Raw genomic sequence first — 27870 nt, forward strand, 5'->3', positions numbered from 1 at the left:
AGACATAATACTTTCAGTGAATAAACTGAACTCTTTTGGTTAGCTCAGGAAAGTTTTGATAATTATCTCTTTTATTTTTCTGGATTTTGGGGAGGCACATTTATAATCCAAAGGCTTTGTTTTCATTTTTCATTTGCTCTAGGTTTTTTTGTTTGTTTGGTTTTTTTTTGCTGACCTCTTTTCTCAACATTTTTGGAGAGTGATCAAATTACCCACATGACCAATGATGTTTTCCATAGTGTCAGTTACGCTGATTAGTACCTTCTATGAGAATCTGCATTTGGGTTTCCTTCTATTTTTGTATTTTTAGGGTACTCATTCCTCCCCTGTATCTCAACTTATTCTTTCTTTACAGCTCATAAAAATGAAAGAATAATTTTCTAAACACTTCTTTGTTCAAGATAGAGTGCTGAGTATTTCAGACATTATCTTGTTGACTTCTTCTACTCAGAGGTAGCTATTACTTCCATGTTACATGCGAGGACACTGGGACTCCAGATGACTAGGGTCATTTGCCCAGGACTCCACAGCTGGTCTGTAGTAGAGCTGGGATTTAAAGCCAGGCTTTCTGCCTCTATAACCCATGCTTTCAACAACTCGACCACAAGTTGCATATGCTCTTACCCCCCACCCCACCCCATTCACAAGGGAGCTCAGTTCCTTTCAGATCTATATCTGGGGTGAGCTGGTATCATAAGAACCTTGTGTCAATCCTATATGCTGGACTAAGGCATGAGCAACTTCTGCTCTTAGATAATCTGGCTTTGCTAGAGTCGGGCAAATGTCCTTTGTACATGTGCTGTGCACTCTCCAGCATTCACTGCAATCCAGGGATTCCTCTCCACCTATCTGCAAGGCTTTCTCTGTGACTGTACATCCAAGGGTACAGAGTGCCCCTGCCTCCTGAATCTGTAGTTGTATCAAAAATTGAATCCTGCAGTCCATAAATTGCAAGTGAAAGCAAGAAGCTGAGGAATAGTAGTGGATGGGCACAAATTTCTAGCTAGCTCAAATATTTCTGGGCAATAAGGACTTTGATTCTCTAGGTAGTGTAGCTCCTGTGTCTTGAGTTAGAAGCTGTGACTGAACTGAGGCTTTTTTCCTACCTACTTTGCAGCTAATTTGGATCAATGTATCAAATGACTGGTACTGGAGTTAGCGTAAATTCCCAATGGACTTTCGCATAGGGTTTTCCTCTTATCTTTAGTTTCTAGCATCGTTGCTGTCTTGGTGGACATTTTACATGAAGCCAGCCAAGGATAAATTGAGGACTGCTAATCTGTGGCCACATTTAACACACTTTAATGAGCATCTGAATCACACAATTGGTTTGGGATCACTGTTAGACTCACTCTTAAAGTGCATAAAGTGTCCCCATCAATACCTGTGTCAGTGGTCATGGCCACAAGCCAAAGCGACTCTGGATTTCTTTTGATAGTATGTTTCCTAGACTCCTTGAACGTAGGAAATTCTCACAATATGAGCTATTCCTAAAGCTCGATGGATTAGTAAAATTGTCTTATGACAATTTGCAAATGACATTTTAGAAAATCACTGTACTACAAAACAGTACTATTGGAAAGAGAATTAAGGATTAAGCCAAGGTGTTTTGCTGTCTGTAAAATGTGGCTGAGGGCACTGTGAGCGCCAGGCTAGAGTGACCCCACAGGTTTTGCTGTTCTTCAGAATTATCTTGAACAGGAAAAAAGCTCTTTACACTGTAAATTGTGAAAAAACCCCAGCACACATTGAATCTCTTGCCGCAGTAAAGCTGAGCTTAGGGTATTAAAAAATGCTACCTGATTTTTTCATTCCCTTTCAAAAGTACCAAAGTTATTTTGTAGTTCTATGGCCATAGCTATTATGGATAAAAAGAGCTAACAAATGCATCAAAACATTAAATGCATAATTGGAAATCCCAAGCTAGACTAAGTGCTCCTCATTGGTGTCCCAGGTCACCCCTTGTGATGGTTAGTTTTATGTTAAAAAAAAAGTCATCAGTTGACTTTAAGGAGGTTATCCTCAATAATGCAGGTGGGCTGCTTCAATCAGTCAAAAGTTCTAAGAACAAAAACAGAGGTTTCCCAGAAAAAGAAATCTGCCTTAATGCTGAAACATACAAGCCCTGCTGGCCTGCCCCCATAACTGCATGAGGGAAATTTTCAGAAACAAATCTCTTTATATATGCACACATATATGCATAATGTGTGTGTGTACAATATTTTAAAAAGTGTTTTGCGTGGCTCTTGTCCCTACACAACTATAAGCTCTATGTCTTACACATCTTTGTATCCTCAAATTCTAGCACAATGCTTTCTCAGGCTTAAGTACTCAATAAATATTTTGAATTAACATATGAATAGAACAATCCCTTCATAAAAGTCAAACCAGGAGGTAAGTGACACTGAGGCAAGGATGACTACAACAGGGTCAGAAACTAGGAATCTGAGGCAAAACGAGGATCCCAAGCAGGCAGCTCCACTCCTGCGGTAGCCAGAGCTGCAGCAAGCCAGGCAAGCCACAGGTCTGGAAATTAACTCAGGTTTTTATATAAAAAGCCTACTAAAAAAATGTTGGTGGAGTTTGAATATACTAGTCACGTCAACCTTGACATGTCATTTCACCTTCTTAAGGTCAGGGTGACTTATCAATTTATCTCTAACACAATATATGATTCCAAGGTCAAAGCAATCAGGAGCAGAAATTCAGACAGTTGAGACACAACATAATTCTTGTTGATACTGCAGGCTGCTCTCTACTCTGTGCCAGGCAGCACTGGTGACTGGTGTGGCAGACCTTAGGCTACAGGCACCAACAGTGCAGTAAATACAGTTGGCTGAAAACTGGGACTAGAACTAGAACTACAAGGGGACGCGTCCAACGCTACATAATCATAAGCACAGTAGTTAATACACAGTTTGGCTATTCACTGCACTGTATTAAGGGATTGTGAGTGTTAAGTCAGCAGTATGTTTCAGCTCATTCTGTAATTATTCTGTAAAAGGCAGATTTAGACAAGAGATGGAGGGAGACGGAGAAGAGTCACTTCTATAGGTTGTAAACCTCGAGGACTCTGATCCTTGTAGTCCTGGGATCTATGGGGTTGCAAGTGAATTTCCGGGCGCCTGTGTGTCCCTGAATGCCAAGCTGCCCACACGGCTATGGCCATCATGGGAGGTGGGGGACTGGGCCTGGGAGGGTCTCACAGAGGGCCTGAATGCGGCTGAGAGATGGGCTCCACCTTGGGGCACCAAGAAAAGATTCTGACTTTTACAAAATAATTACTCCTTTCTCTTTGTAGAAAAAGGAATCCTTCATTTTAAGATGTATATAACATGCTAGTGTATAGTATCATCACATTGGTTTTTTAATACAACTTTCCAAAGATGTTAGTTACAGATGATAACTTATAAAAGAAATAGTGAATAAACTTGAAGAATTCTAATGGCAAGAACACTTCAGAATGGCACATATAGCTAGAAACCAATGATACCCCTCAATTACAGAAATTAGAAGTGCTTTCTGCCTCCTGTTAAAGCAGGATTCTATGTCCAAATTGAAACATGACTGTCATTCAAAAGGACAAATCAAGTCAAGAGAATGAACCATATAACACAACAACAGAAAGAGGCTGTGTGCACATGAAGAAAAACAAGAACAAAATTAACAATCAAACCTCATTCCCTTGGACATAATATTGATGGCAAGATTTCTAAGCAATCATTTACTTAAAGACTTGGTAAGAAACTAGACAAACACAGTCTTTAATTTCCTATAGAATCATTGTGGGTGACCATGTTATGAAAACAAAAGCAGAGCATTCATGTCAACTTTATTTATATTTTAAAAATACATGATCCCGTCATACAGACAGATAATTCTAAATCTAATTTGAATTCAAGTCAGTGAAGTAGTCTCTATCTGGAGACTATGCACCTAGTATCTTATTATATCAAAGAAAAGGCTGCTGCTGTCCTCACAGGATATAGGGATCATGGTAATCAACCACTAACAAGGTGAATGTGCTAGTATTTTGGTAAATATTGGAAAAATAACATATGTCCTGGACACTATTTATCTTGCCCTTCCAAGGTACTCATAGATCCAGATAAGATTAGTTTGGAGAAGGGGTCTTGTTTAGTCCAGAAAATCTTCAGAGTCCATACAGTTCTGGGCTAATCAAAGATGAAATAAACTTTATAAGGAGAAGTAGGCTTAGAAATAAAGCAGTCTTCTTTTTAATTAGCATGTTTTAGTCAAAAGTATGACATTAATGATTAAGCATTAGGAATTTCTATAATGCACCCAATGCTGGTGACCACAACATTCTACTTCCTAATGTGACTGCTTGATTGCAGGTAGAAGACATGAAGAGTATTACCAGCTGTAACATAAGTTGTACTCCATGCCCAGGATCTCTAAAGACAAATCTTGTTTTTTAAAAAAGAAACTCATTTGAATCAAATGAATGCCAATTAAAGCAAAGATAATGTAAGTAAAACTGGGGTAAGAAACCTCTAATTACATGAGAAATATATGAAAGAATCATGATATGAGAAGAATCATTTTTCCAGTAGCCCCACTGCTATGAATGATATTTTCATGAGCCTGGGCCACCTTCTCCAGTGGATACTGTGGACCTATTACAGGTCTCAACCAACCAACTTCCATTCCAGCTTGAAGGGCTGCTGCAAATTGCTGAAATTCTTCCTAAATGAAAGAGAAAAGTGTTTTTTTTTTGTTTGTTTTTTTTTTTTGTAGAGGAACATATAAGTTGATTTTCAAAAGCATTAAATATTTTCAGAGTCTAAAAATGAATAAAAAGTTTCTTACAAATATGTGGCTCTTTTCAACTTGTCCAGAACTATAGAAAAAGTAGTTCTCTAGAGCAGTGGTCCCCAATCTTTTTTGGGCCACGAACCGGTTTAATGTCAGAAAATATTTTCACGGACCAGCCTTTAGGGTGGGACGGATAAATGTATCATGTGACCAAGACAAGCATCAAGAGTGAGTCTTAGACGGATGTAACAGAGGGAATCTGGTCATTTTTTAAAAATAAAACATCATTCAGATTTAAATATAAATAAAACAGAAATAATGTAAGTTATTTATTCTTTCTCTGCAGACTGGTATGAAATGGCCCACGGACCAGTACCAGTCCGCGGCCCGGGGGTTGGGGACCACTGCTCTAGAGGGTAATCATTAGTCTAATTGGTCTGAGACAGTATCAGCTTACAAAATACTTACTATCCTGAAATAATTATTAATAGTATCTCCTGTCTCTCTCAAAAGTTTCCTCACTTGGAAAACAAATGGAATTGTCCTCCTAGTTATCTTCTGGTGACTAATCCTTCACACAAACATTTATTCAGATAACTAAATTTAACATCTACCTAAACTTTCAGTCTGCCTACCTAGACAAATTGCAGCAGTGTTTAAGTTACCAAAATCAGAATGATCTCTTTCCCGCCTGATGGTTGGTGGTGCAGTGGATAGAGCACCGACCTGGGAGACTGAGGTCCTTGTTTTGAAACCCTGAGGTCATTATCTTGAGTGTGGGCTTGCCAGCTTGAGTGCCAGGTTGCTGGCTTGAGCCGGGATCATCAACATGATCACATGGTTGCTGGCATGAAGTCCAAGGTCACTAGTTGAGCCCACGCTCTCTGGCTTGAGCAAGGGGTCACTGGCTCAGCTTGAGCCCCCGCTGATCAAGGCACATATGAGAAAGCAATCAATGAACTAAAGTGAAGCAGCTATAAGGTGATGCTTCTCATCTCTCTCTTCCCTGCCTCTATCTCTTTTCTCTCTCTTAAAAGAAAAAAAGAATAATCTCTTTTCCTACCTTGGTTGATGAGTATAGAGCAACTCCAATTATACTAGATTCCTTTGCCATAGTGTCCCGTGGGTTTATTTCAATAGGGCCCCTGCTGCCAACAACCTATTATGAAGAACAACATGTCTATATTTAAAGAGTCCTGCAATAGTGTCAAATTATATTAAGATTTCAAAGTAGTAAAAAAAGAAAGAAAAGGAATACTTACTATTACTCGTCCTCCATATGCCAGAAGATTCAAATCATTACTAAGATTTACATTAGCCAACATTTCAATGATAACATCAATTCCTTTTTCACCAACAGATTTCTATATAAAAGAGTGCAGAGTAAGTTAAGATATGCAAAAAAACTATAAAAATAGTTATCACTGTCCCATATTTTATAGAAACGTGTTTCGAATGATATAAAATGCATATTTTAGACTAATAATGCAAATTTTAAAATGATCTAATTGCAGAGTGATAATGTGATTCCAAGGTATGAGACACATCTAAGATGATACAGATTTGTACGTTATGCAATGTGCCTGTTACGCAATGGCTAAGTACCACATTAGCAGGAATACACGGCGGGTTATCAAGAAAGAAAAAGTTACAACTCTGGTCAGCTGTAATGCTCATAGAAAGTTCCACAGAGGTGATGCCTGGGCCCTGAGGGGTGAACAGGAGTTTCTTCAGCAAAAAGGAAGAAAGAGGAGCAGAAGGAAGCTCATCATCAGGCAGAGGCTGTTCGGACGGGAAAACGGAAGAGCAGAGCTGCAGGGACCGAGTCGAGATGGGAAAGCGGTCCAGCCGACCCGGACTGTGCGTTCGGGAAGGCAGGCAGGGGAGGAAAGCGAGAGGATAGGAAAGGATAGGAATTACAGAATTCCCAGTCTGTAATTCAGGACAGACTGGGAAAATACAGTGAACTTTGTGCTAAAGGGCTTGGACTTTGGGGAGCAGAGTTCATTCATTAATTCTTGTGTCAGGCACAAGAGAGACAAAAATTCCTATCCTCATGGAGCTCCCATTTTAGTTATTGCTAGACATCTTTTTTTTTTTTTTTTTTCATTTAAAGAGAACCAAATAAATGATTCTGGAGAGAGCGGAGAAGATGAAAACTAAACAAAGTACAATGGTGAAGAAAATGGAGAAAAGTGATATATTTGAAAGGCATGTTAGAGATGAAACTGATATAATGAGGTGAGCAATCTGATGGGGAGGAGGGAGAACAGTGATTAAAAGATAGGAATTAAAAGTGAAATGTGGGTTTTTATCTTGGATGTCCAAATGTCCAGCAGGCTGATCAGGCCAGAGACAGTGTTGGAGATCAACATTATAAGGTACTGACTGAAGCCATGGGCACATATGAGACTGATCAGGGTGGAGGTCTAGCACCAGAAAAAATGAGACCAGGAAAAAGCCAAAGGAAAACCAACATTTGAGTAATGTAAAGAGCAGGGAGACTGAAAATGAAGTTAAGGAAGTAACCAGTTTGTGGGAGGGGTGTGGGCATGGTCAATTAATTGTTGCTGAAAATCAGACAGGATGAGGACTGAGACAGAGGAGCAAGCAGACTGGTAAGAAGGAGCTTATCCGCGACCTCTGATCGGGAGTGCATGAAGCTGGGGTAAGCCAAATTGCAATGGGAGGTGAGGAGAGGCAAGGAAATAAAAGCAGTAACTGCTCACTCTCACTACTTTCCCAGGAAGTGTGGTGGTAAGGGAGAGGAGGACGGGTGAGCTAAAAGGTTAAGAGAATGTTTGCAGAGAATGAGAGAGACTGCTTTGGAAGAACTTCTGATTGTTCCTCCAAAGCACTCAGTTAACAAATGAATATTACTCCCTAGCTTAGACACATCTAGTTTGTAACCCGAGGATACGCACCTCCCATGGAAAATTTATACCAATAGAAATTATACTAATAACACCTCACAGGTGCAAATACAAAGCTGTGGATATTTAATGCAAATATAAACTGAGATTTGCATTAAAGAGTACAAATTTTTACAGCTATATGGCTAGAGAGACTAAATTTTATTTGGTAAACATAAACAAGACAGAAATGAGAGTGAAGGTTTAAAAATAGACAGCTCTGCTTTTTATATCAAAACGTTAAAACATACAGTCATAAAAACCATAGGAATTTAAAAAATGAAGCAAACAACTCTAAGAGAGTGGCTGATAAAAAGAACTTATAAAAAAACACATACATCTCCCAAGAAAGAAAATTATACTTCTGTAAAACTGTAGGACAATTTTACCTTAATTTTGTCAATATAATTAACTTCTCTGTGATTAAACACTTCATGGGCTCCATTTCGCAAAACAATGTTTTGTCCTTCCTCAGTACCAGCTGTGCCCAAAACCTTTAAGCCATAAGCTCTAGCAATTTGGCATGCTGCTAGTCCGACCTGAAAAACAAAATATAACTCAATAGTTTATTACTTAGGGGGAGGGTCCACATTTTTGTATTTGTCAATCACAGTTGACATCAAGATGATTTTATATTAGTTTCAGGCACACAGCACAGTGGAGTGACATTTGTAATAATTTACAAAGTGATCCCCCAGGTAAGTCTAGTAACCACTTGGCACCAGGCATAGTTATTACAATGTATATTCTCTATGCTGTACTTCACATCCCATGACTATTTTGCAACTACCAATTTGTACTTAATCTCTTCACCGTTTTCACCCAGTCACCCAAGCCCCTTCCCATCTGGCAACCGTCAGTCCATTCTTTTAATCCAGTAGTTTTAGATTCTTTGCATCCTTGCAAACATTTATTAAATATAACTTAAGGTTCTTCTAAGTCCTACCCTATTGTTAAGGAACTTCATGTCTAAATGAAGACATAAGAATAATAGCTAACTTTTATTATTATTTATGATATGATGCCAGGTCCCACACCAAATAATTTCTATGCATCATTTTCCTTCATCCTTACAAGACGCCTATGAAGCAGGAATGATTACTGTCCCTATTCTACATAAGAAACGTGAACCTTTTCAAATGTAAATAACTTGCCCGGGTCACAGAGATGGAAATAAGAGCTGGACCAAATCAAAATGTAGAACTTGAGTTTTTAATTACTTCATCAAAATGTTTACTTAGCATCTGTTTTGTGCAAAGGCATAGGATTTAAGATGATCAAAATATAAGTTTATATGTTCACTGACTCCATACTTTTACTGTTCATATTTTAAAAATACCATATAACAGATATAAGGCTTCTACCATTTGAGTGGAAGAGACAGGTACATGGGCAAATTAATTTATACATCTATATGATAAACATTTATTGAGTGTTTACTATGTGCTAGACATGGTACTTCACACAAGAAACTTATTCTAAAGAAGTGGGAAGATGATAAACACATAAACAAATACATGAACAAAGTAAATTCAGAAAATAAAAAGTGTGAACAAAAACAAAACAGCTGATTGGATTAGAAAGAGGCAGGGAGAGGGGCTAGTTAGGTCACCAGGAAAAGCTGTTCTAGAGAGATGAGACCCGAATGAAGTGGGGTCAAGCCACATGCAGATACTGGACCCCACATGGAGGATGCTGCAGGCAGAATGACCATGGCTAACCTGCTGACAGGGATGAGCTTGGGGTGTTCAACTGTAAGAGCGACAACGTGGCTTGAGGAGCACATGGGGGAGAGTGGAAGTAGAAGCCAGAGGGGCACAGAGAGGCTCCTGGGGGTAAAAGTTTGGATTACATGAAAGAACCAAGCAGAACCACCAGAGAGCTTAAACAGAATTTGACCCGATTTAGCCTATTTAACCCTCGAATTATATGAGAGATAAAAATATTACAGGGAAATAAGAGTAGGAAGACCAGTTAACAGATGATGTAAGAGTCTAGCTAAGAGGCTTGGACTAAGATGGCCACATGGAAAGAATAACAAGTTCAGATTCAGTTTAGAGATAAACAAACTGAAGGCCTTCCTCATAGATTGTGGGACATGAGGAACAGAGAAAAATCAAGACTATCTCCTAGGTCTTTGACCAGATTAAGTGAGTAGATTGATGGGATAAGGAAGATTAGAGGATCAAGTCTGTGAAAGCATCAATAATTCACTTGGAACATGCTGAGTGTATATTGCTCACCTAACTGGTGATGTTCGGTAATCAGCTCAATCAATATGGGCATAGACTTGAAAGAATTTAGAGCTGGAAATAATTAATCTGAGGTTTATCAGTTTACAGATGGTATTTAAAACCACTTTATGTGAAAACATTCAATGATCAGGAAAATGTTCTTTGTATAAAAGAGAAATAAAAAATATTTTAGGAATATAGATATGAGCAATTATTTAACTGTATATATTTGATAACATGCCAACTAAATGGTATAGCTAAACATTACATGTTTCGAGTAGTGTTTTCTCAAACTTGGCACTATTGACATTTTGGGCCAGATAATTCTTTGTTGTGGGGCTATCTTGTGCATCCAAGAGTGTTTAGCAGAATGTCTGGGTGCTGCCCACTAGGTGCCAGAACCCTCCACCCAGAGCCAATAACCAAAAATGTCCCCAGGCACTGCCAAATGTCCCTGAACAAGGAGAGGGGATGATGCAAAATCACAATTTTGCATCATCCTTATTGATAACAATTGATGTAGAGGAAGGCAAAATCATTATGGATTGGACACGATGGAAAGGAAGTAAAATGAAAATCGGCAATAAAACTTAACCTGCAAACTACTACCTTCTTTATTAGATCCAGCTAATAACATTGTTTTGTCTTTTTCCAAATAGCTCCAGATATATAGAAAAGATTTATATAGGCGGATGGGGATCCTCAAACCCCTCGGCGAGATCTTCTGAGCATGGCTTTTAAGATACCTAGAGGCAGAAAAAGCCCAATAGAGATTAGGGGAACTACCACCTTTTAGGATACACCCTTAAAGGCTCCAACGCCCCAAAGGGGTCTCATAGGATGCCATCTGGGTCCTGCTTCAATAGTGGAAAGGAAGGTCATTGAGCTAAAGCCTGCCAGGCTTACATGCCTCTGCTGTGAGGAAACAGGGACACTGGAAGGTAGGCTTCCCCCTCGCTCCTCTAAGGGAGGGTTCAGTCTCTTCCAGCCCTGCTCCAGCCACCTATGACCTAACCTAGCCCAGAATGCTGGGGTTTGCCACTGAAGGCGGAAGGTGCCCAGGGCCGTCGGCCCCATCTACGACACTGTGGACGAGCCTAGGGTATTTCTTCCAAGAAGCAGGTAAACTGATCTCATTTGCACAAGGGCCACTTAACTATGTTTTGCCTGAATAGTCAGGTTTTTTATTCTTCCCTCAAAGATCTCTGTTGTGGGTGTTGATAGTCCTATTTTCTGCTGCTTTGCTTAATATATAGTGTTTCCTTTATCCCTCCTACCTCAATGCCCCACTCATATTTCAGGCTGGGACCTACTCCTAATTTAGAGTTCTCTTTCTTCCTTTTGCCAACTTGTATTATGAATTTACCTTTGCCACCCAGCTTAGTGTATCCCAAGGTTCTCTTTACCATGCCACAGTTGCAGAACTCCAGGGAAAAGCAACCTGGTCTCAACTCTCCAGGCAGAGGAGAACAGAAGCTCCATATCCACGCATGCTGCAAATGGCTTTTCCAGTCTACCTGAATCATTACCAGCTAGAAGCAGTGGTCATTGGGACTTGGACATGAGCTGCAAAGTATAGAATGATGACAACAATTCCAGTGCCATGTGGACTTTTCCTGTGTGGACCTTTCCTGGACTCCTGCTCCCTGTGACAGCTCCTAACAGACTGAACTGTGGTTGGGTTGCATTTTTCAGGGATTTGGCATGGTGATGGGCCAACTTGGACTTGGTGAACATGTTAAGGACACTACTCTTTTATGGATTCTTGCTGTATTGGCCAAGAGTTTGCTTAAAGGTTTTTAATCACTGTAAGAAAAAACAGAGGACTGGATGAAGAAGATGGGGCACATATACACCATGGTACACTATTCAGCTAGGAGAAATGATGACATCGGATCATGTACAGCAGAATGGTGGAGTCTTGGTAGCATTGTGCGGAGTGAAATAAGCGAATCAGAAAAAAACAGGAACTGCAGGATTCCACACATTGGTGGGACATAAAAGCGAGACTAAGAGGCATGGACAGGAGTGAGTATGGTGGTTACGGGGGGTGGGGGGAGGGAAGGAGGGAGAGGGGGAGGGGTACAAAGAAAACTGGATGGAGGACGATCTCTCTTCGGGTGATGGGTATGTGGCAGAACTGAATGACAAGATAACCTGGAAATGTTTTCTTTGAATGTATGTACCCTGATTTATTGATGTCACCCCATTAAAATAAAAATTTATTTATTTAAAAAAAAACAAAAAAACTTTTAACAGTCCCCCATACTCCCAGGCCTGAGACAGAACTTAAAGACTGTATGGCACAGGGCAGGATAAGCCTGAACTCAGTTGGGTTATAACAGGAATTGGATTTTACCAAAACAAACAAATACATGGAACTCCCTGTCTGAGTGAGAGTCATTCAGTCCCATGAACTATAATACACTATGGGATGAGCATGATCAATTTTTACTACTTTAATTTTCAATTAAAAATTTCAGTAAAAATAGGCCTTTAATAAGACCACACTTTAACCTAGGAGCTAATGTAAACATATCTCCGTATGCTCTCCCTACTTTAGAGGGGCACCCAATAGCTATTTTAAAGGCACTATTTATTCTATTCTTGTCAACAAGAATACTAGTCATATTCCCTCAAAAGATTATATAACATTATGTGCCACCACTTTCTTTCTATTTATTTTGCTGACACTATAATAGGGCACTCCTTACAGATATATCTGGATAATAGCTGTGTTCATAAGTCCCACATCAGTTTAAATATACAACATAATCCCAAAGGAATTTGAATTAAATGAGGACAACAATTACCAACAGAAGCACTGTTTCCCTGGCACAGGGCAGGGAGGATCAGAAGCGCTTCATGCACCAGGTCGCCAGCCTATCCCTGCCTGCCAAGGATTTATCAGACAGCCAGCTAAGAGAACAGTGTGGGTTTTGCCTTCAAAAAAAAAGTCACGGTGAAGAGACTGGGCTTTTTACAAGAGTGTAAAGGGAATAAAAAAGAGATCTTTCTCTCTCCTTCCTACTGAAATTCATCCCTTCTATACAGAGTACAAGGTTAGCTCTCTGAAAACCAAAGCAATTTAAATGTATCCTTGACAGAGCCTTTAGTTATTTAGGGTTAAATTAAATTTAACCCCAAAATAGCCTCTATGGTGAAGCTAAACAATGGGAATTCTTGACAAGGTATATTTGTCATAGTTGTTCAAGCTCCATAAAAACAATCTTGCTGTTTTTTAGTATGTTGTCTGATCTGTGAAATCCTGTGGAACTGATCTCTCTGAGGTGCACAGGAAGCAGGGTGGGAAGCCTTGGGATTCATTTACTCACAGGAACAGGAACACAGTGGACCACATTCTTTGTATTACCTGGCCACCCTTAAGGTAAATCCACATCTCCAGGATGCCACTCATTTCCGAGACAATGTGCCATTTAATAGGTTACTTCTCTCTAGCTACTGTCCGGAATGCACAGTGCTCTGAAAGCGTTAACCAGCGGCCTCAAGGTGAGCTGTCTGGCCCTGGCCCTTTATTTTAAAAAGTCCAAAATCTTGTCTCTAAAATTTCTAAAGCCTCTACTTGCAGGATAGAGGTCATACGGATTTCTTGTTAAATTCCGACCTCAGAGCTCTAACTTTTCCTCTAAACTCCTCAAAGGCAGACTGACAGCCAGTTCTCAGAGAGGTTTCTGACAGTACTGCATTGGGTGACTTCACAAAGGGCTTATTTTGTAAGTTCTGAGTCCCCACTTTCCCCCACCCTCCATTATAATTTTAAGCCATGGGTTGTGGTGTTAAGGACACAGCTGTATACTTCGCACCACTCGAATATCATCAAAGCACAGCAGGCAGGCAGTAGAAGGGAGAAAGGACAAAGAATTCAGTGTGGCTTTGCAGTGCTGTCTGGGGCCACATACCTACATAAAAGCTTTAATGAACCTTAGTTTCTTATCTAAGGGAATATGGAATTAATATTCACCTTAAAAAACTGTTTAAAATTCTATGTAAATATTCTTATAACATATGCCACTTAAAGGAATAAATAAAACCAGTTTCTCTTGGTCCACACTCAATGCAGGTGAAAAACCTAACAGATACACATTTTTGATAAGGTAATCTGTTGAATTTATTAACCAAGAAATGCTAAACTAATGACAAGGAGTACCTTCAGGAGACAGAACTTAAAGAAGCTTTACTACAAAGAAGAAAAAAGCACCCTTGACTACGTTTATAAAATTGGCTTTTAAAACTGACTTAAATGTAAAACCCACAAATAAAAGCTCATTTAAAAACAAACTTGAAGAAATAGTACTTACTCCTCCACTAGCCCCATGAACCAGAACGCTTTCTCCAGCTCGCACCTGGGCGCTGCAAGAGAAAGCATGGGCTTATCACTTCATGTTAAAGCTAATGAAGTGCAGGCATTTTTAATTATTCTCAAGGAACTACTACCCTCAGTCCAGCTAACACGTACCCAAAGAGGAAACCCACTGTGATACAGTCTCCAGGCTCCAGAGGACAAACAAGGATTACTCTGGGCCAAGGATAAAAGAAAACCTTAATTCATGTATTCATTCAATAAAAGTTATTGGGAGACTAGTAAGTGCTGGGCTCTGTGCTAGACGCCAGGATCATATCATGCGCTGCCTACCTTCTGAGAGGCTGCCATCCTTGTAGAGTATGTGAAGAGACACTGCTGAAGCTAGAGGAAGTAGGTTTCTCACTGATTCTCACAGGCAGTATCTCAGAACAGGCTCATTACAGCCAGTCCTTATTCTGTGGCCCTGAGCACTGCCCAAGTAAACACTGCAGCTATTTATGAAAACATTTTTACTTTTCCAAACATCAGGTTGCACCAGCCTTTGAGCCCTCACTTTAGAAAGCAATACTGAGTCAGCATCGATAGGATCGCAAGAAATACAATAAATCCTATCACAAAAGTTCTCATGTTACCCCTAAAATGTCCAGATACTCTAGTGAAATGACAAATGGATTTTATTTGTGGCTCACACCACTACTTTTCTAATATCCTGAGAACAAAGAACATGCAGCAAGACAGACGGGGGATCCTTTATTATTCCAGATGGATGACTAATATCACAAGCCAGCAGCTGCACTGCTGCTGAGAGTCAGACCCAGTCTGACTCTGAGAGGATCTCTGACTTCCTAGAACAACAGGGGATGGCTGCACAGACATTATGTTCAATCAGGAGTGAGGCCACGGTTACCGGGAGCCCTGCTCAAGACCATGTGCCAACAGCTAACAAATGGCAATTGTGAAGCTTTCTCCAGCTCTCTTGCTTGGAGATAAGGGGATTGAGGATAGTGAATTAAACTGAGGGTTTCAAATGACAAACTGTGATAGCTATTACTAAAACATTTGACATTTTAAAGGTAAAACACAAATGTAAAAGAACAGGATTACAGTACTAATGTTATACTATGGAATATGAAATACTTCCCAATGATTTTTTAAAATATATATTATAAACAACCCCTCAAACACTATGAGCACATTTTCCTAAATCCCTCAGCCTGTGCTAGGTGGAGAAAAAGCAGGCTAACCCTCTCCGGGATCCCACAGCTATAATCCTTCTATCTTTGTGTGAAGTCACTGTCACGGTTAATTTTGTGTCAACTAGCTGAACCAGAGTGCCAGATTTGGGTAAACATTATTCAGAATGTTTCTGTAAAGGTATTATTTGGACAAGAGTAACATTTACATCAGGAGACTTTGAGTGAAGCACACTGCCTCCCATAATGTGGTGGGCCTCATCTAATCCGCTGAAGTACTGAATAGAACAAAAGGCTGACCTCTCCCAAAGCAGGATGGAGTTCTGCCAGCAGATTGTCTTTGGACTTAACTGAAACTCTTCCCTTCCCTAAGCCTCCAGCCTGCTGGGCTACCCTATCAGATTTTTTTTAGACTTACCCAGTCTTCACAATCACGTGAGGCAATTCCTTAAAATCAACCTCCCCCCGCCCCAACCACACAGACACACGCACCTCCCCCTGGGGCTCATGCACCCGGCCTGGCCTTCCAAGCTGATGTCCCCTACTCCCTCCTAGTCACTGAAGGCTAGTACCTAGCACATAGGTTTTCTCTTCCACCCAAATCCAGCCCCAATCTAGGAAATTTCAATTCACCGGGAAGAAAACCTTACATCACAATTCCTGACTTCTCCATATTAGCCCTCTCTCCCTGGGTTAAACCTAGCAACTACCTTCAACCACTCTACCTAAGATAAGAAGTCTCAGGCAACAGTCACCAATATTATGACAGTAATCTCCTAGCCTAACTCTGTAAACCCATATTCTCTCCACACTTTCCTTCAACTTCCCAGAGACGGCTGTCTCCCCAGTGCTCACGTCTGCCTCACCACCTTCCCCCAGCAGCCTGGACCCATGGCAGGTTACCCCAACTTCTCTTTCTCCCAGTGTTTTCAAATTCCTTGCGCTATTCTACTTTGCCACCAATATTCCAGCCCTGAATTAAGTTTCAAACCAACTTCCTTGATAATTTGGCTAAGACTGTAGGAAAAAAAATCACATGACAATGTGTGTTTCGACGCCACTTCAGTTTTGATTCTCAAAAGACCACTTTGCCCTTTACTTACCAATGAAAAGGGAGATGGTCACATAAAAGTTCCTTCCACACACCTCCTTACCCACACACCTTCCATAATTACTCCATGTTTATTTCTTCTGGGTTTGACAGAGATGCAGTTCTTTCAATATCTGAAGCCAATCTTGCTACCTCCGTCCTAAGGCCTTCCCATATTGCCTTACGTAGGATCTTGCTCCATATGTCACTCCCCTCTCTCTTCCAAATCTTCCATCTCTCCTTCTCTGCTAGATCCTTTCTCAACAATAAACAATGTCAAGTTCCGTCCATTCTTAAAAATTCTCTTTTGTTCCCAAACTCTTCGCAAGTACTCTTCCACTCCCTCCTGCCTGTCTTGCTCACTCTTAAAGAGTAGTCTCGGTTCAAGGAATCAATTTATTGTTCCTTCCTCAACCCATTTGTCAGCTTCTTTACTACCACTCTACTGAAAATGATGACTCAAGTCAACAATAACTTCCTAATTGTGAAGCCCAACTATTGTTTTTTTTCCAAACACACTTCACTACTGCATTTGACAGCTAGGCTCCCTTCTTAGTAGCAAATCAACCTCTACCCCTAACACTACCAACACTGATTGAGCACTTAGTCTGGGCCAGGCTCTATAATAAGAGCATTACCTCATTTAATTCTTGCCACACCTCTATGAGGTAGGTGCTATTAGTTTTTCAAATCAGTCAACTGAAGCTGAGACAGGGAAGTAACTTGACCAAGGTCATACAGCTAGTAGCAGGTGAAGACAGTACTCTAATGCAGATCTTCCTGTCTTCAAATCTCACGTCCTGAATACTGTGACTTCTGGACTCTCTTGGCCTGGGAATACTTTCCTTTTAGTTCCCATGGGACTCTGTCTCTTACCTCTAATTACACTCTTAAATGTTGATGTTCACTAATATTCTATTCTCACTCCACTGTTATTTTCACTCCCTGGGGGACTTTGATCCCTTTCATCTTGTCAACTCTCGCCCACATGCTAATGTGCCCAAATATATGCCCAGCCTTCAAGCTTTCCACTCTTTCATCTAACGGCCTGCTGGACCTCTCCATTAGGGTGCCTGTCTTAATTACAAGTCCAAAACTGAACTCGGCTTCCCTTTGAAACTCCGTCCTCCTTTTCTCTGTCACAGTTAACTGTTATCCAAGCTAGAAAGCTGGAGGTATTCTTAAGCTCTTCCTTTATTTCATTCTCCACAGCCAGCCATCAAATATTCCTGATTTTACCCCAAAGGTAGTTGTCCTTTCCTCTCCAGCTCTTCCTCCATGACCCTTGCTCTGGCCCAGAGAATTCTGCCCAGATAATATTCCTACAAGACCCTCCCATCTCCTTCTCCACTCCTGTGGTCATAGCCATCCTTCACACAGCTGATGGGAGACACCAACAAAACACAAATTAGACAATATCACTCTCCTGACTAAAACATTTTATGACCGCCCAACCCCTCACAGAACAGTGTGTGAGCTCTATAATCTAACATTTACAGTCTGAAATCTATATATGTGGTGACAACACCTAACAAATTTTTGAGAGATTACTTATTTTTTTTTGCCACTTTTTGCCTTAGCATCTTCTATCCAACAAATTGCTACAGCTCCCCCCAGATACCATATTTTCCCCACACACTAACTATTTCCATTGTCTAGAATAACCTTTCCCCTCCCAGCTTCTTACCCAGGCTAATTCCCTCTGACCCTTTACAAATACCTAGGGAATTTGATTGAAATATAGATTCTTTTGCCCTAGCCATGGAAGCTGACCAGTGGGTCTAAGACACAGCCCTATACTATACTTTTAAATGGCAGCAATTAGTTTTCATGGTTGGACAACAAGATTTTTTAACCACAGCTTTAAAATAATCCAAGCCTTATATCTTCCCTGGAAGCCTTACCTCATCACCATAGGCATATCCTTGTGAACCCCCAAATCCCTATGCACATCTCTTATCACTGTACTTTCCACATCGTATATAACTGCTTTTACTCTTATGTCTGCCCCCCTTACTTGACTATGAGCATCTTCAACACAAAGGCTCTTCTTTTTACCCTCAGTAATTAGAACAATCTCCCAAATTAGCAGCTTCCGTTTCATGAAAGCTTAATGGTCACTAAATGGTACCCAAACATGATAGACAGAAGGTAGGAAGAAAAGCAATGAGTACTGCCCTCCTTGGCTGTTCTCTTGATAACTGACAGAGTGCTATTTATTACCTATGGAGCAGAGCTCGGTAAGCAGTAAAGTAGGGGACCCCGATGGCAGCTCCTTGTTTAAAGTCCAGTTTTTCTGGCAGTGTGTAAACAGTGTCATCGGCTGCAACAGCAAACTCTGCGTAGCCCCCAGAGACTGTGCTGGTAGTGAAGACTCTGTCACCTTTCTAGGGGAAGCAAAAATTAATATGTGCATCAGGGATTAAAAATGCTATCAAAATGGGCACAATCTTTTTTATGATCCTTTCAAACCTTTGTTCTCAATTACAGTACAGTAAAATACAATACTATGTGTTCCAGGTATACAACATGGTGACTAGACATTTACATAACTTATGAAGCGATCACCCAAGCGACATCCTTTTTAATGCCATCTTGATCATAAGAAATAAGTATTTATATATTGTTCTCTACAGCTAGGGTCCTGTAAAAATTAACTTTAAAATACTAAACATTTTTAAATATTTTTTTAATTTTTATTAATGGGAATCAGTGAGAAGAAAAAAATAATGAGAAATGGAAAAAAATTAGAGGAAAGTGACCCTCCGGAATGGTAAAATGATAATAATGATAACCTTTACTGAGAGAGTACTGTGCTAGGCACTGTATGAAGTGTCTTGTGAATATTATCTAATTTGATCTTCACAGTAGCTTAAGAGGTAAGTATTTTTATTATCTCCACTTTAGATTAACCTCACTATACAGATAAGGAAATTGAGGCAAAAAGAAGTTGAGTAATTTGCTTAGATCAAGCGGTTAGTAAATGGCCGTTAATAAAACCATTTTTGCCCAAAATACTAGAGAAAACAAATAAAATGTAAGATTTCTTCCACACACCAATTGTCTGCTCTAAATCCTTTCCATGGATTTTTTCAACCCTGTATTTCCTTTCTTTTTCATGTTTACACCGAAAAGCAGGACACGATGGCTGGGTCCTGACAGCAGGCTGAGCCAGGACAGGCTTTCTCACTTGTCACAGCGCCAGAAACAGCAAACTCCCAATAAACGTCCGTGTGGCCCTGCATATCCAAGGGTGCGATAAGGCACTACACGAGCATCGTAGGACTGCCCAATGCCTGCACACTAGGAAAATTAGACTGCCCGCTATGAACACCTGCCTTAACTTCTCTTTCTTGAAAAAGGAAATGTAAATATTCCTTGGAATAAGCAAAACATTAAGGCGATAATTCTCAGTGTGCTTAGATTTGTCCTATAATTAAGAGATCTGAAAAAGTAACAGCACTATAAGGAGGGATATAGACAAACAAAATTCAAAAGGCATCTAGAATTCAAAGACAAGCATCACTGCTTAGTAGTGCACCTGTTAATGGTCAAGTATGACTGTTAAAACAGTCCTGTTTTTACAACTTAAAAACATGTTGCAGTGATTTTAATATAATTCAAACCTTACTAAGAATCCCTTATACAGAAAGCATTACTCTGAGTTCTGTGAAAGATGCAGGTAATAAGACACACTCTTTAATCTCAAGCATCTTCTACCTAGAGAGAGAAAAATAACACAGAAATAATTCTAAAGCAAGGTAAACATGGTGAGCCATGAAAGACAGGTACAAGAAAAAGAAAGGAATTATTTCTAAAAGGGAGAGAATCAGGAATAACTTCATTGGGAAGTAAATATTTGGGGTAGGTCTTAAAGAACAGAAAAAAAAATTGAATTTATTGTGTTGACATGGTTTCAAGTGTCCCACTCAATATAAAACTCCACATCCTATCCCCAGGCCTCATGCAGTCTCTTTCCACCCCCATGTCCACCCCTTTGCCCCGCCACCCCTACTCCCACCCCTCTTTCCCTCTGGCTATTGCTACCTTGTTTCTGTATATATTTGTTAAATCTCTGTATTTTTGTTAATCCCTTCACCTTCTTTGATCCTGTCCCCTTTTCCCACTTCCTTCTGAGAGCTGTCCATCTGTTCCCTGTGACCCGCCTCTGTTTCTATTTTGTTCCTCAGTTTATATACTCATTAGATCCCACATATAAGTAAGATGATATGGTATTTGTCTTTCTCTGTCTGGCTTATTTCACTTAAGCATAATAATCTCTAGGTCCCATGCTGTTGCAAAAGGTAAGATTTCCTTCTTTTTCATGGCCACGTAGTATTCGACAGTGTAAATGTACCACAGCTTTTTTATCCATTCGTCCAATGATAGACACTTGGGCTGTCTCCAGATCTTGGTTTTTGCAAACACTGCAATGAACATAAGGGTGCATATGTTCTTTTGAATTAGTGTTTTGGGATTCTTAAGATACATTTCAAGTGGTAGTATAGCTGGGTCATAAGGCAGTTCCATTTTTAATTTTTTGAGGAAATTCCATACTGTTTTCCACAGTGGCTGCACCAGTCTGCACTCCCACCAGTAGTGCAGGAGGGTTCACTTTTCTTCACACCCTCGTCAGCACTTGTTGTGTGTTGTTTTGTTAATGAGCACCAATCTGACTGGTGTGAGGTGATATCTCACTGTACTTTGAGTTTGCATTTCTCTGATGATTAATGGTCTTGAACACTTTTTCATATGCCTATTGGCCATCTGTATGTCCGCTTTGGAGAAGTGTCTATTCAGGTCCTTTGCCCATTTATTAATTGGATTGTCCTCCTAGTGTTGAGTTTTAGAAGTTCTTTATAAATTTTGGTTATTAACCCCTTATCAGATGTATTGGCAAATATGTTCTCCCATTGTGTGAGTTGTGTTTTTATTTTGTTAATAGTGTCTTTTGCTATGCAAAAGTTTTTTAGTTTGATACAATTTCATTTATTTTGTTCTTTATTTCACTTGTCTAAGGAGATATATCATCAAAAATATTGCTACATGAGATGTTCGAGTCTACTGCCTATGTTTTCTTCTATCATTTTTATGGTTCTGTGACTTACATTTAAGTCTTTCATTCATTTTGAGCTTATTTTTATAAGTAGTATAAGTTGGTAGTCTAGTTTGATTTTTTTTGCACATACCAATCCAATTTTCCCAACATCATTTATTAAAGAGACTGTCTTTACTGCATTTTATACTCTAGCCTCCTTTCTCAAATATTAATTGACTATAAAGGCATAGGTTTATTCCTGGGTTCTCTGTTCTGTTCCATTGCTCTGTATGCCTATTCTTTTATTTTTTGACTTATTTTGTGACAGAGACATAAAGAGGGACAGAGACAGACAGATAGAGATAGACAGACAGGAAGGGAGAAAGGTGAGAAGCATCAATTCTTTGCTGCGGCACCTTAGTTGCTCACTGATTGCTTTCTCATATGTACCTTGACAGGGAGGCTGCATCAGAGTGAGTGACCCCTTGCTCAAGCCAGTGACCTTTGGCTCAAGCCAGCAACCTTGAGCTTCAAGCCAGCAACCTTTGGGCTCAAGCCAGCAACCACAGGGTCATATCTATAATCCCACGCTCAAGCCAGCAACCCTGCACTCAAGCTGGTGAGCCTGCGCTCAAGCCAGCGACCTCCGGGCTTCGAACATGGGTCCTTTGCTTCCTAGTCCAAAGGTCTATTCACTGCACCACTGCCTGGTCAGGATATGCCTGTTCTTATGTCATTACCAAGCTGTTTTGATTACAATGACCTTGTAGAATACCTTGACATCAGGAAGTGTGATATCTCCCACTTTATCCTTAATTTTCAAGATTGCTGAGGCTACTCAGGTTCTTTTCTGGTTCTACATAAATTGTTGGAATATTCGTTCTAGATCTGAAGTATGCCATTGGTATTTTAATAGGAATTGCATGGAATCTATAGATTGCTTTGGGTAGTATGGACATTTTAATGATGTTAATTCTTCTTATCCACCTGGCCTGTGGTGGAGCAGTGTATGGAGCATCAACCTGGAATGCTGCAGTCACTGGTTTGAAATCCTGGGCTTGCCTGGTCAAAGTACATATGACAAGCAATCAATGAACAACTAAAGTGAAACAACTATGAGTTGATATTTCTCGCTCCACACCTTCTCTCTGTAAAATCAATAAATAAAATCTTAAAAAATAAAATAATTCTTCAAATCCATGAACACGGTATATGCTTCCAATTGCTTGTATCCTCCTTAATTTCTTTTTTCAATGTCTTATAATTTTCTGAGTACAAGTCTTTTACTTCCTTGGTTAAATTTATTCCTAGGTACTTAATTTTTTTGTTGTTGCAATTGTAATTGGGATTGTTTCCTTAATTTCTATGGCAGTTCATTATTGGTATATAAAAATGCAACTGATTTATGAATATTAATTTTATATCCTGCCACTCTGCTAATTCATTTATCGAGTCTAGTAGTTTTTTGTTGGATACTTTAGGGTTTCCTATGTATAGTATCATGTCATCAGCAAATAACGACACTTTTACTTCTTCCTTTCCAATTCGGATGTTTATTTCTCTTTTTGTCCGGCTGCTATGGCTAAGACTTCCAAAACTACATTGGCTAAGAGTGGTGAAAGGGGGCACATCTGCTTGTTCCTGATCTTAAGGGGATTGCTTTTAAGTTTTTGCCCATTTAGTATGATGTTGCCTGTCAGTTTGTCATAAATGGCCTTTATTATGATGTTCCTTCTATTCCAACTTTGCTGAGAGTTTTTATCATAAACGTGTGCTGGATTTTATCAAATGCTTTTTCTGTATCTATTGATTTGATTATGTGATTTTTATCCTTCATTTTGTTTATATGATGAATCACACATATTGATTTGCAAATATTGTACCAGCCTTGCCTCCCTTGAATAAATTCTGCTTGATCATGGCATATGATCTTTTTAATGTTTTGCTGAATCCAGTTTGCTAATTTTTTTTGAGAATTTTAGCATCTATGTTCATCAGGGATATTGACCTATAATTTTCTTGCTTTGTAGTGTCTTTACCTGGTTTTAACATTAGGATAAATGCCTGTCTCGTAAAAATGAGGCTGGAAGTCTTCCCTCCTCTTGAATTTTTTGGAATAGTTTGAGAAAGATAGGCATTAGTTCTTCTTGAACCTGTATTTATAAGTTTCAGTTTAATTCTGCTAAGCAGAAGAATCAATATGAACAAAGTCAGAGATGAAAGAACATGAGCTATGCAGGGAAGAATGAGAAGTTATTACTAAACTACAGGGAGGCAGGGAATAGAAGATACGAATAGAAAGACAAATGAGAGAGCATAAAATGCCTTCTTTCAGAACACAAGCAGTTTCAAGAATACCCTGAAATCTAGATGAAATGAATGCAATAATTAACTGTAGAACAATCAGGATTACATTTTAGAAAACACCCCTTACAGAGCAAGGATAGATTCAGGGAGGAAGGAGGAAGGTTGGTAAGTGTTCACTACGGAAATCCCGGTAAGGGCCTCGGTAAGATAACCTCAACAACAGAGAGTAGGGATGGAAAGAGAGAGAAAACAGTTCTACAAGGGAGAACTGAGTGAGGAAGAGTGAAGAGGTCAGCCTCACACTCCAGAAGTCACCAAGACAGTCATAGGAGAGAGGAGCAGAAACGAAGGTTTTAGACTCCTGAGAAGAAGTTCTGGGATTGAACATGTGGGTTCCATGCTCTCCAACACCACCTTCTATGATGATAGCAATGCTCTACCTCTGCACTGTCTACTAGGATGGCACTAGATAGATGCATGGGCATGGTGAGCACTGGAAATTTGCCAGTGTGACTGAAGAACTAATTTTTTAATTTTAAGTTAAATTTAAATTTTAAATAGCCCCTAGCCATTTAAATGTGGTTACTATATTGGACACCACAGGTCCAGAGCTTGGTAGCCAGACTTATCGGGGAGATCACTTTGTAAATTATATAAATGTCTAATCACTATATTATATAGTTGACCCTAATATAAAATATTAAATGTCAACTTCAATTAAAAAATATTTTTAATTGTTCATCCAATTAAGAAATAATAATTATAAAAAATTTTTTTAAATAAGAAGAGCCTAAATATTAGAAAACTATTCATTATCTAAAAGACTCAGTATGCCCCTTATGTAAGAATAGGAAATAATTCTTTTATGTGATTAATATTTGGTTGGTGTTGGGCAAATGAGTTTGTAAGATTTGTGTTATTTGAGTTTGCTCACATTTCTTGTTAAAAATGGCGCTGGGCAGTGCAGGTATGTGATCTGTGAAATTGCTAATTACCTTCCTGTTTGGGAAGGGCCATTGTTTTGCTAATGTGTGCTGGAGGAGTAGGAAGCCATGTTTTGCAGAGAGAATGCAGTGCTGAAGAAGAAGCAGAGTTTGTGCAGAGAGAAGGAGATGGGGAACAGAGGTGAGGGACTTTTGTGACCTCTGCTGAGACTGGTGAGGCCTTTGATTCTAGGAAAAACCAGAGAAGATTCTCCTGGTTGTGGAATTGGATAGTGTGTCAGTAGCTTTGTGAGCTCTGAAAGAGGGAAGTGTTTCTCCCTGTATGTGTTGTTCATCGGCTGGTGTGAGTCTTGAATAAAGGAAAGGCCGGCCCACCATTCTTTGGCTCCACTGTTTCTTTACCATTTGTCTGAATCTAACGGAAACTTGCACATATGTGGCCACGATGGGGGTGACTACTGGCACTCCATTTGGCACAGTTTGCAGCAGGATTTGGATCAGATTGGTATGGAGCTGCCACCACCCTTGAGGGTGGGGTAGAGGTCTGGTTGCTGTTATGGTTCCCCATGGCTGTCCTTTAGGGGATCGTGACCTCGCTGATTTTTGCAGCCTTGTGAGAGGAAACCAAGAGTGCTATGGAAGAGGCTGCCTGAGGCCTGCAAACTGAGGAGTGGAAGTAGTTAGAATGGCCACAGTAGAAGGAACTGGAGCGAGTGCTAGAGAAGGAGGCCGCATGGGTTAATGAGTTGCACTTTGCCCTGGAAGCTGAACCTTGGCAGAAGCAGTTGTTGGAGGAACAACTGTGGGTTCAGCTTCACGAAAACCAGCAGCTACAGGAGCCTAAGATGGAACCGTGCTGGCAGAGTGGCTCTGAGTCGGCAGAGGCAGGCATTTCTGAAGTTGCCATCCGCAGACTCCAGAAAGTAAAAGCCCAGCAGCAAAAAGTACCTACTAAGTACCTGGTAGGTTTGCAATTGTGGGGCATAGGGTGGATGGCATCATGATCTCTGGAGCAAAGGTGGAAATGTTGGCTGCCATTGCTACGTGCTCCTCCTTGGGTCAGCGTCTTAAGAGCTGCCAAAATGGCAGGGATGAGGGGGGAGGCCTGAGGCCCCATGAGCGTGGACTGACTCATGGACTGTGACCAGAGGGGGCACCAGCTCCCTTGTTGGATGGACATGTGGCTCTTGGACAATATGAGAGACCCTGATGGGGGAGAGGAGCTCTGGTGAAGGGCACTTTGTAATTGTTGAAATTGTATGACTTGTGCTGTGACTGTAATTTGTTTGTATAATATACCTCATTCCTTGCACAGGAATGCCTGTGGTGTGGATTGCAAAGTGAGCAAAAGGGTAGAATGTTGGGCAAATCAGTTTATAAAATTTGTGTTATTTGAGTTTGCTCACTTTTATTGTTAAAAATGGCACTGGGATTGCTTACAATAGCCAAGATCTGGAAACAGCCCAAGTGTCCGTCAGTGGACGAGTGGATTAAAAAGCTGTGGTACATATACACAATGGAACACTACATAGCTGTGAGGAAGAAGGAAATCTTACCCTTTGCGACAACATGCATGAACCTGGAGATTATTATGCTAAGTGAAATAAGCCAGGCAGAGAAAGAAAAATATCATATGAGCTCACACATTTGAGGAATCCAATGAACAATGTGAACTGAGGAACAGAACAGAGACAGAGGCAGGATCAAAGGGACCAGAGGGAAAGCAGTCAGAGGGAAAGGGGATGAGAGGATGGGATCAGAGAAGGGAAAGAGATTAGTGAAAATATAAATACATAACACAGTGTTATAGAGAGCAAGACAGCAAATCCTGGAGGGAAGAGGGGAAGGTATTGGAGGGAGGAGGCAAAGAGGTTATCAAGGGGAACACGGGGATGGGGGGAGATATATTCAGCAGGACACTTGAATCTATGTAAACACAATAAATTAAAATAAAAAAAAAACGGTGCTGGGCAGTGCCAGGTATGTGATCTGTGAAATTGCTAATTGCCTTCCTGCTTGGGAAGGGCCATTGTTATGCTAACGTTTGCTGGAGGAGAAGTTTTCAAGGCTAGAAAAGTTTTAAAAAGAAAGGAGAGAAAGAAGGAGTAGGAGAAAGAAGCCAAGATGGCAGGGAAAGAGAGAGAAGCCAGTTTTGCAGAGTAAGAAGCCATGTTGGCAGAGTTTGTGCAGAGAGAAGGAGATGGGGAACAGAGGTGAGGAGCTTTTCTGAGCTTCACTGAGACTGATGGAGCCTTTGATTCTAGGAGAAACTGGAGAAGATTCTCCTGGTTGTGGAACCAGAGAATGTGTCAGTGGCTTTGGGAGCCCTGTGTTTTTGCTTGTCAGCTAGTGTGAGTCTTGAATAAAAAAATGGCCCACTATTTTTTGGCTCCACTGTTTCTTTACCGTCTGTCCAAATCTAATGGGAACCTGCATGTGAATGGCCACAATGGCAGTGATTACTGGCCATACAGTTGGGCTTAAAATATTGCCTCAATAAAATATTTTAAAAATTTTATATTAAAAAAGAGCCTGACCAGGTGGTGGCACCATGGATAGAGCATCAGACTGGGATGTGGAGGACCCAGGTTCAAAACCCTGAGGTCGCCGGCTTGAGCACAGGCTCATCTGGTTTGAGCAAGGCTCACCAGCTTGAGCCCAAGGTTGCTGGTTTGAGCAAGGGGTCACTCGGTCTGCTATAGCCCTCCAGTCAAGGCACATATGAGAAAGCAATCAATGAACAACTAAGGGGCTGCCATGAAGAATTTATGCTTCTCATCTCTCCCTTCCTGTCTGTCTGTCCCTGTCTGTCCCTCTCTCTGTCTCTTAAAAAAAAAAAAAAGTAAGACATATATTTAAAAAAATTCTAAACAAAAGATATACATGTGATAATGGAAAATATAGGCATGCATGAGATCATCATGAAGAAGGTATACAACACAAAAGGCAGACGAGTGAATAGGACTGGGGGTGCCTGGCAACACTCAGATTTGAGGAGCATCCAGAGAAAAAAAGGCTTGAAAAAGGATGCCCAGAAAGGAAAGGGCGG

General features: G+C 40.3%; 1 protein-coding gene across 1 annotated transcript in view; it reads right to left on the reverse strand.

Annotated features, from left to right (window-relative positions):
* Window positions 1–4449: 4449 nt before the first annotated feature.
* CRYZ (crystallin zeta) overlaps window positions 4450–27870 on the reverse strand; it is a 31669-nt gene continuing 8248 nt past the window's right edge. The window contains exons 4-9 of the mRNA XM_066376579.1: window positions 18756–18919; window positions 14245–14296; window positions 8081–8230; window positions 6042–6143; window positions 5843–5938; window positions 4450–4710 (exon numbers count right to left, since the gene is read on the reverse strand). Of these exons, the coding sequence (XP_066232676.1) occupies window positions 4546–4710; window positions 5843–5938; window positions 6042–6143; window positions 8081–8230; window positions 14245–14296; window positions 18756–18919 (729 nt within the window). The 3' untranslated portion in view covers window positions 4450–4545. The remainder of the gene's footprint in view (window positions 4711–5842; window positions 5939–6041; window positions 6144–8080; window positions 8231–14244; window positions 14297–18755; window positions 18920–27870) is intronic.

The sequence above is a fragment of the Saccopteryx leptura genome, chromosome 3 (genome assembly GCF_036850995.1).
Source record: "Saccopteryx leptura isolate mSacLep1 chromosome 3, mSacLep1_pri_phased_curated, whole genome shotgun sequence".
Taxonomy (NCBI): domain Eukaryota; kingdom Metazoa; phylum Chordata; class Mammalia; order Chiroptera; family Emballonuridae; genus Saccopteryx; species Saccopteryx leptura.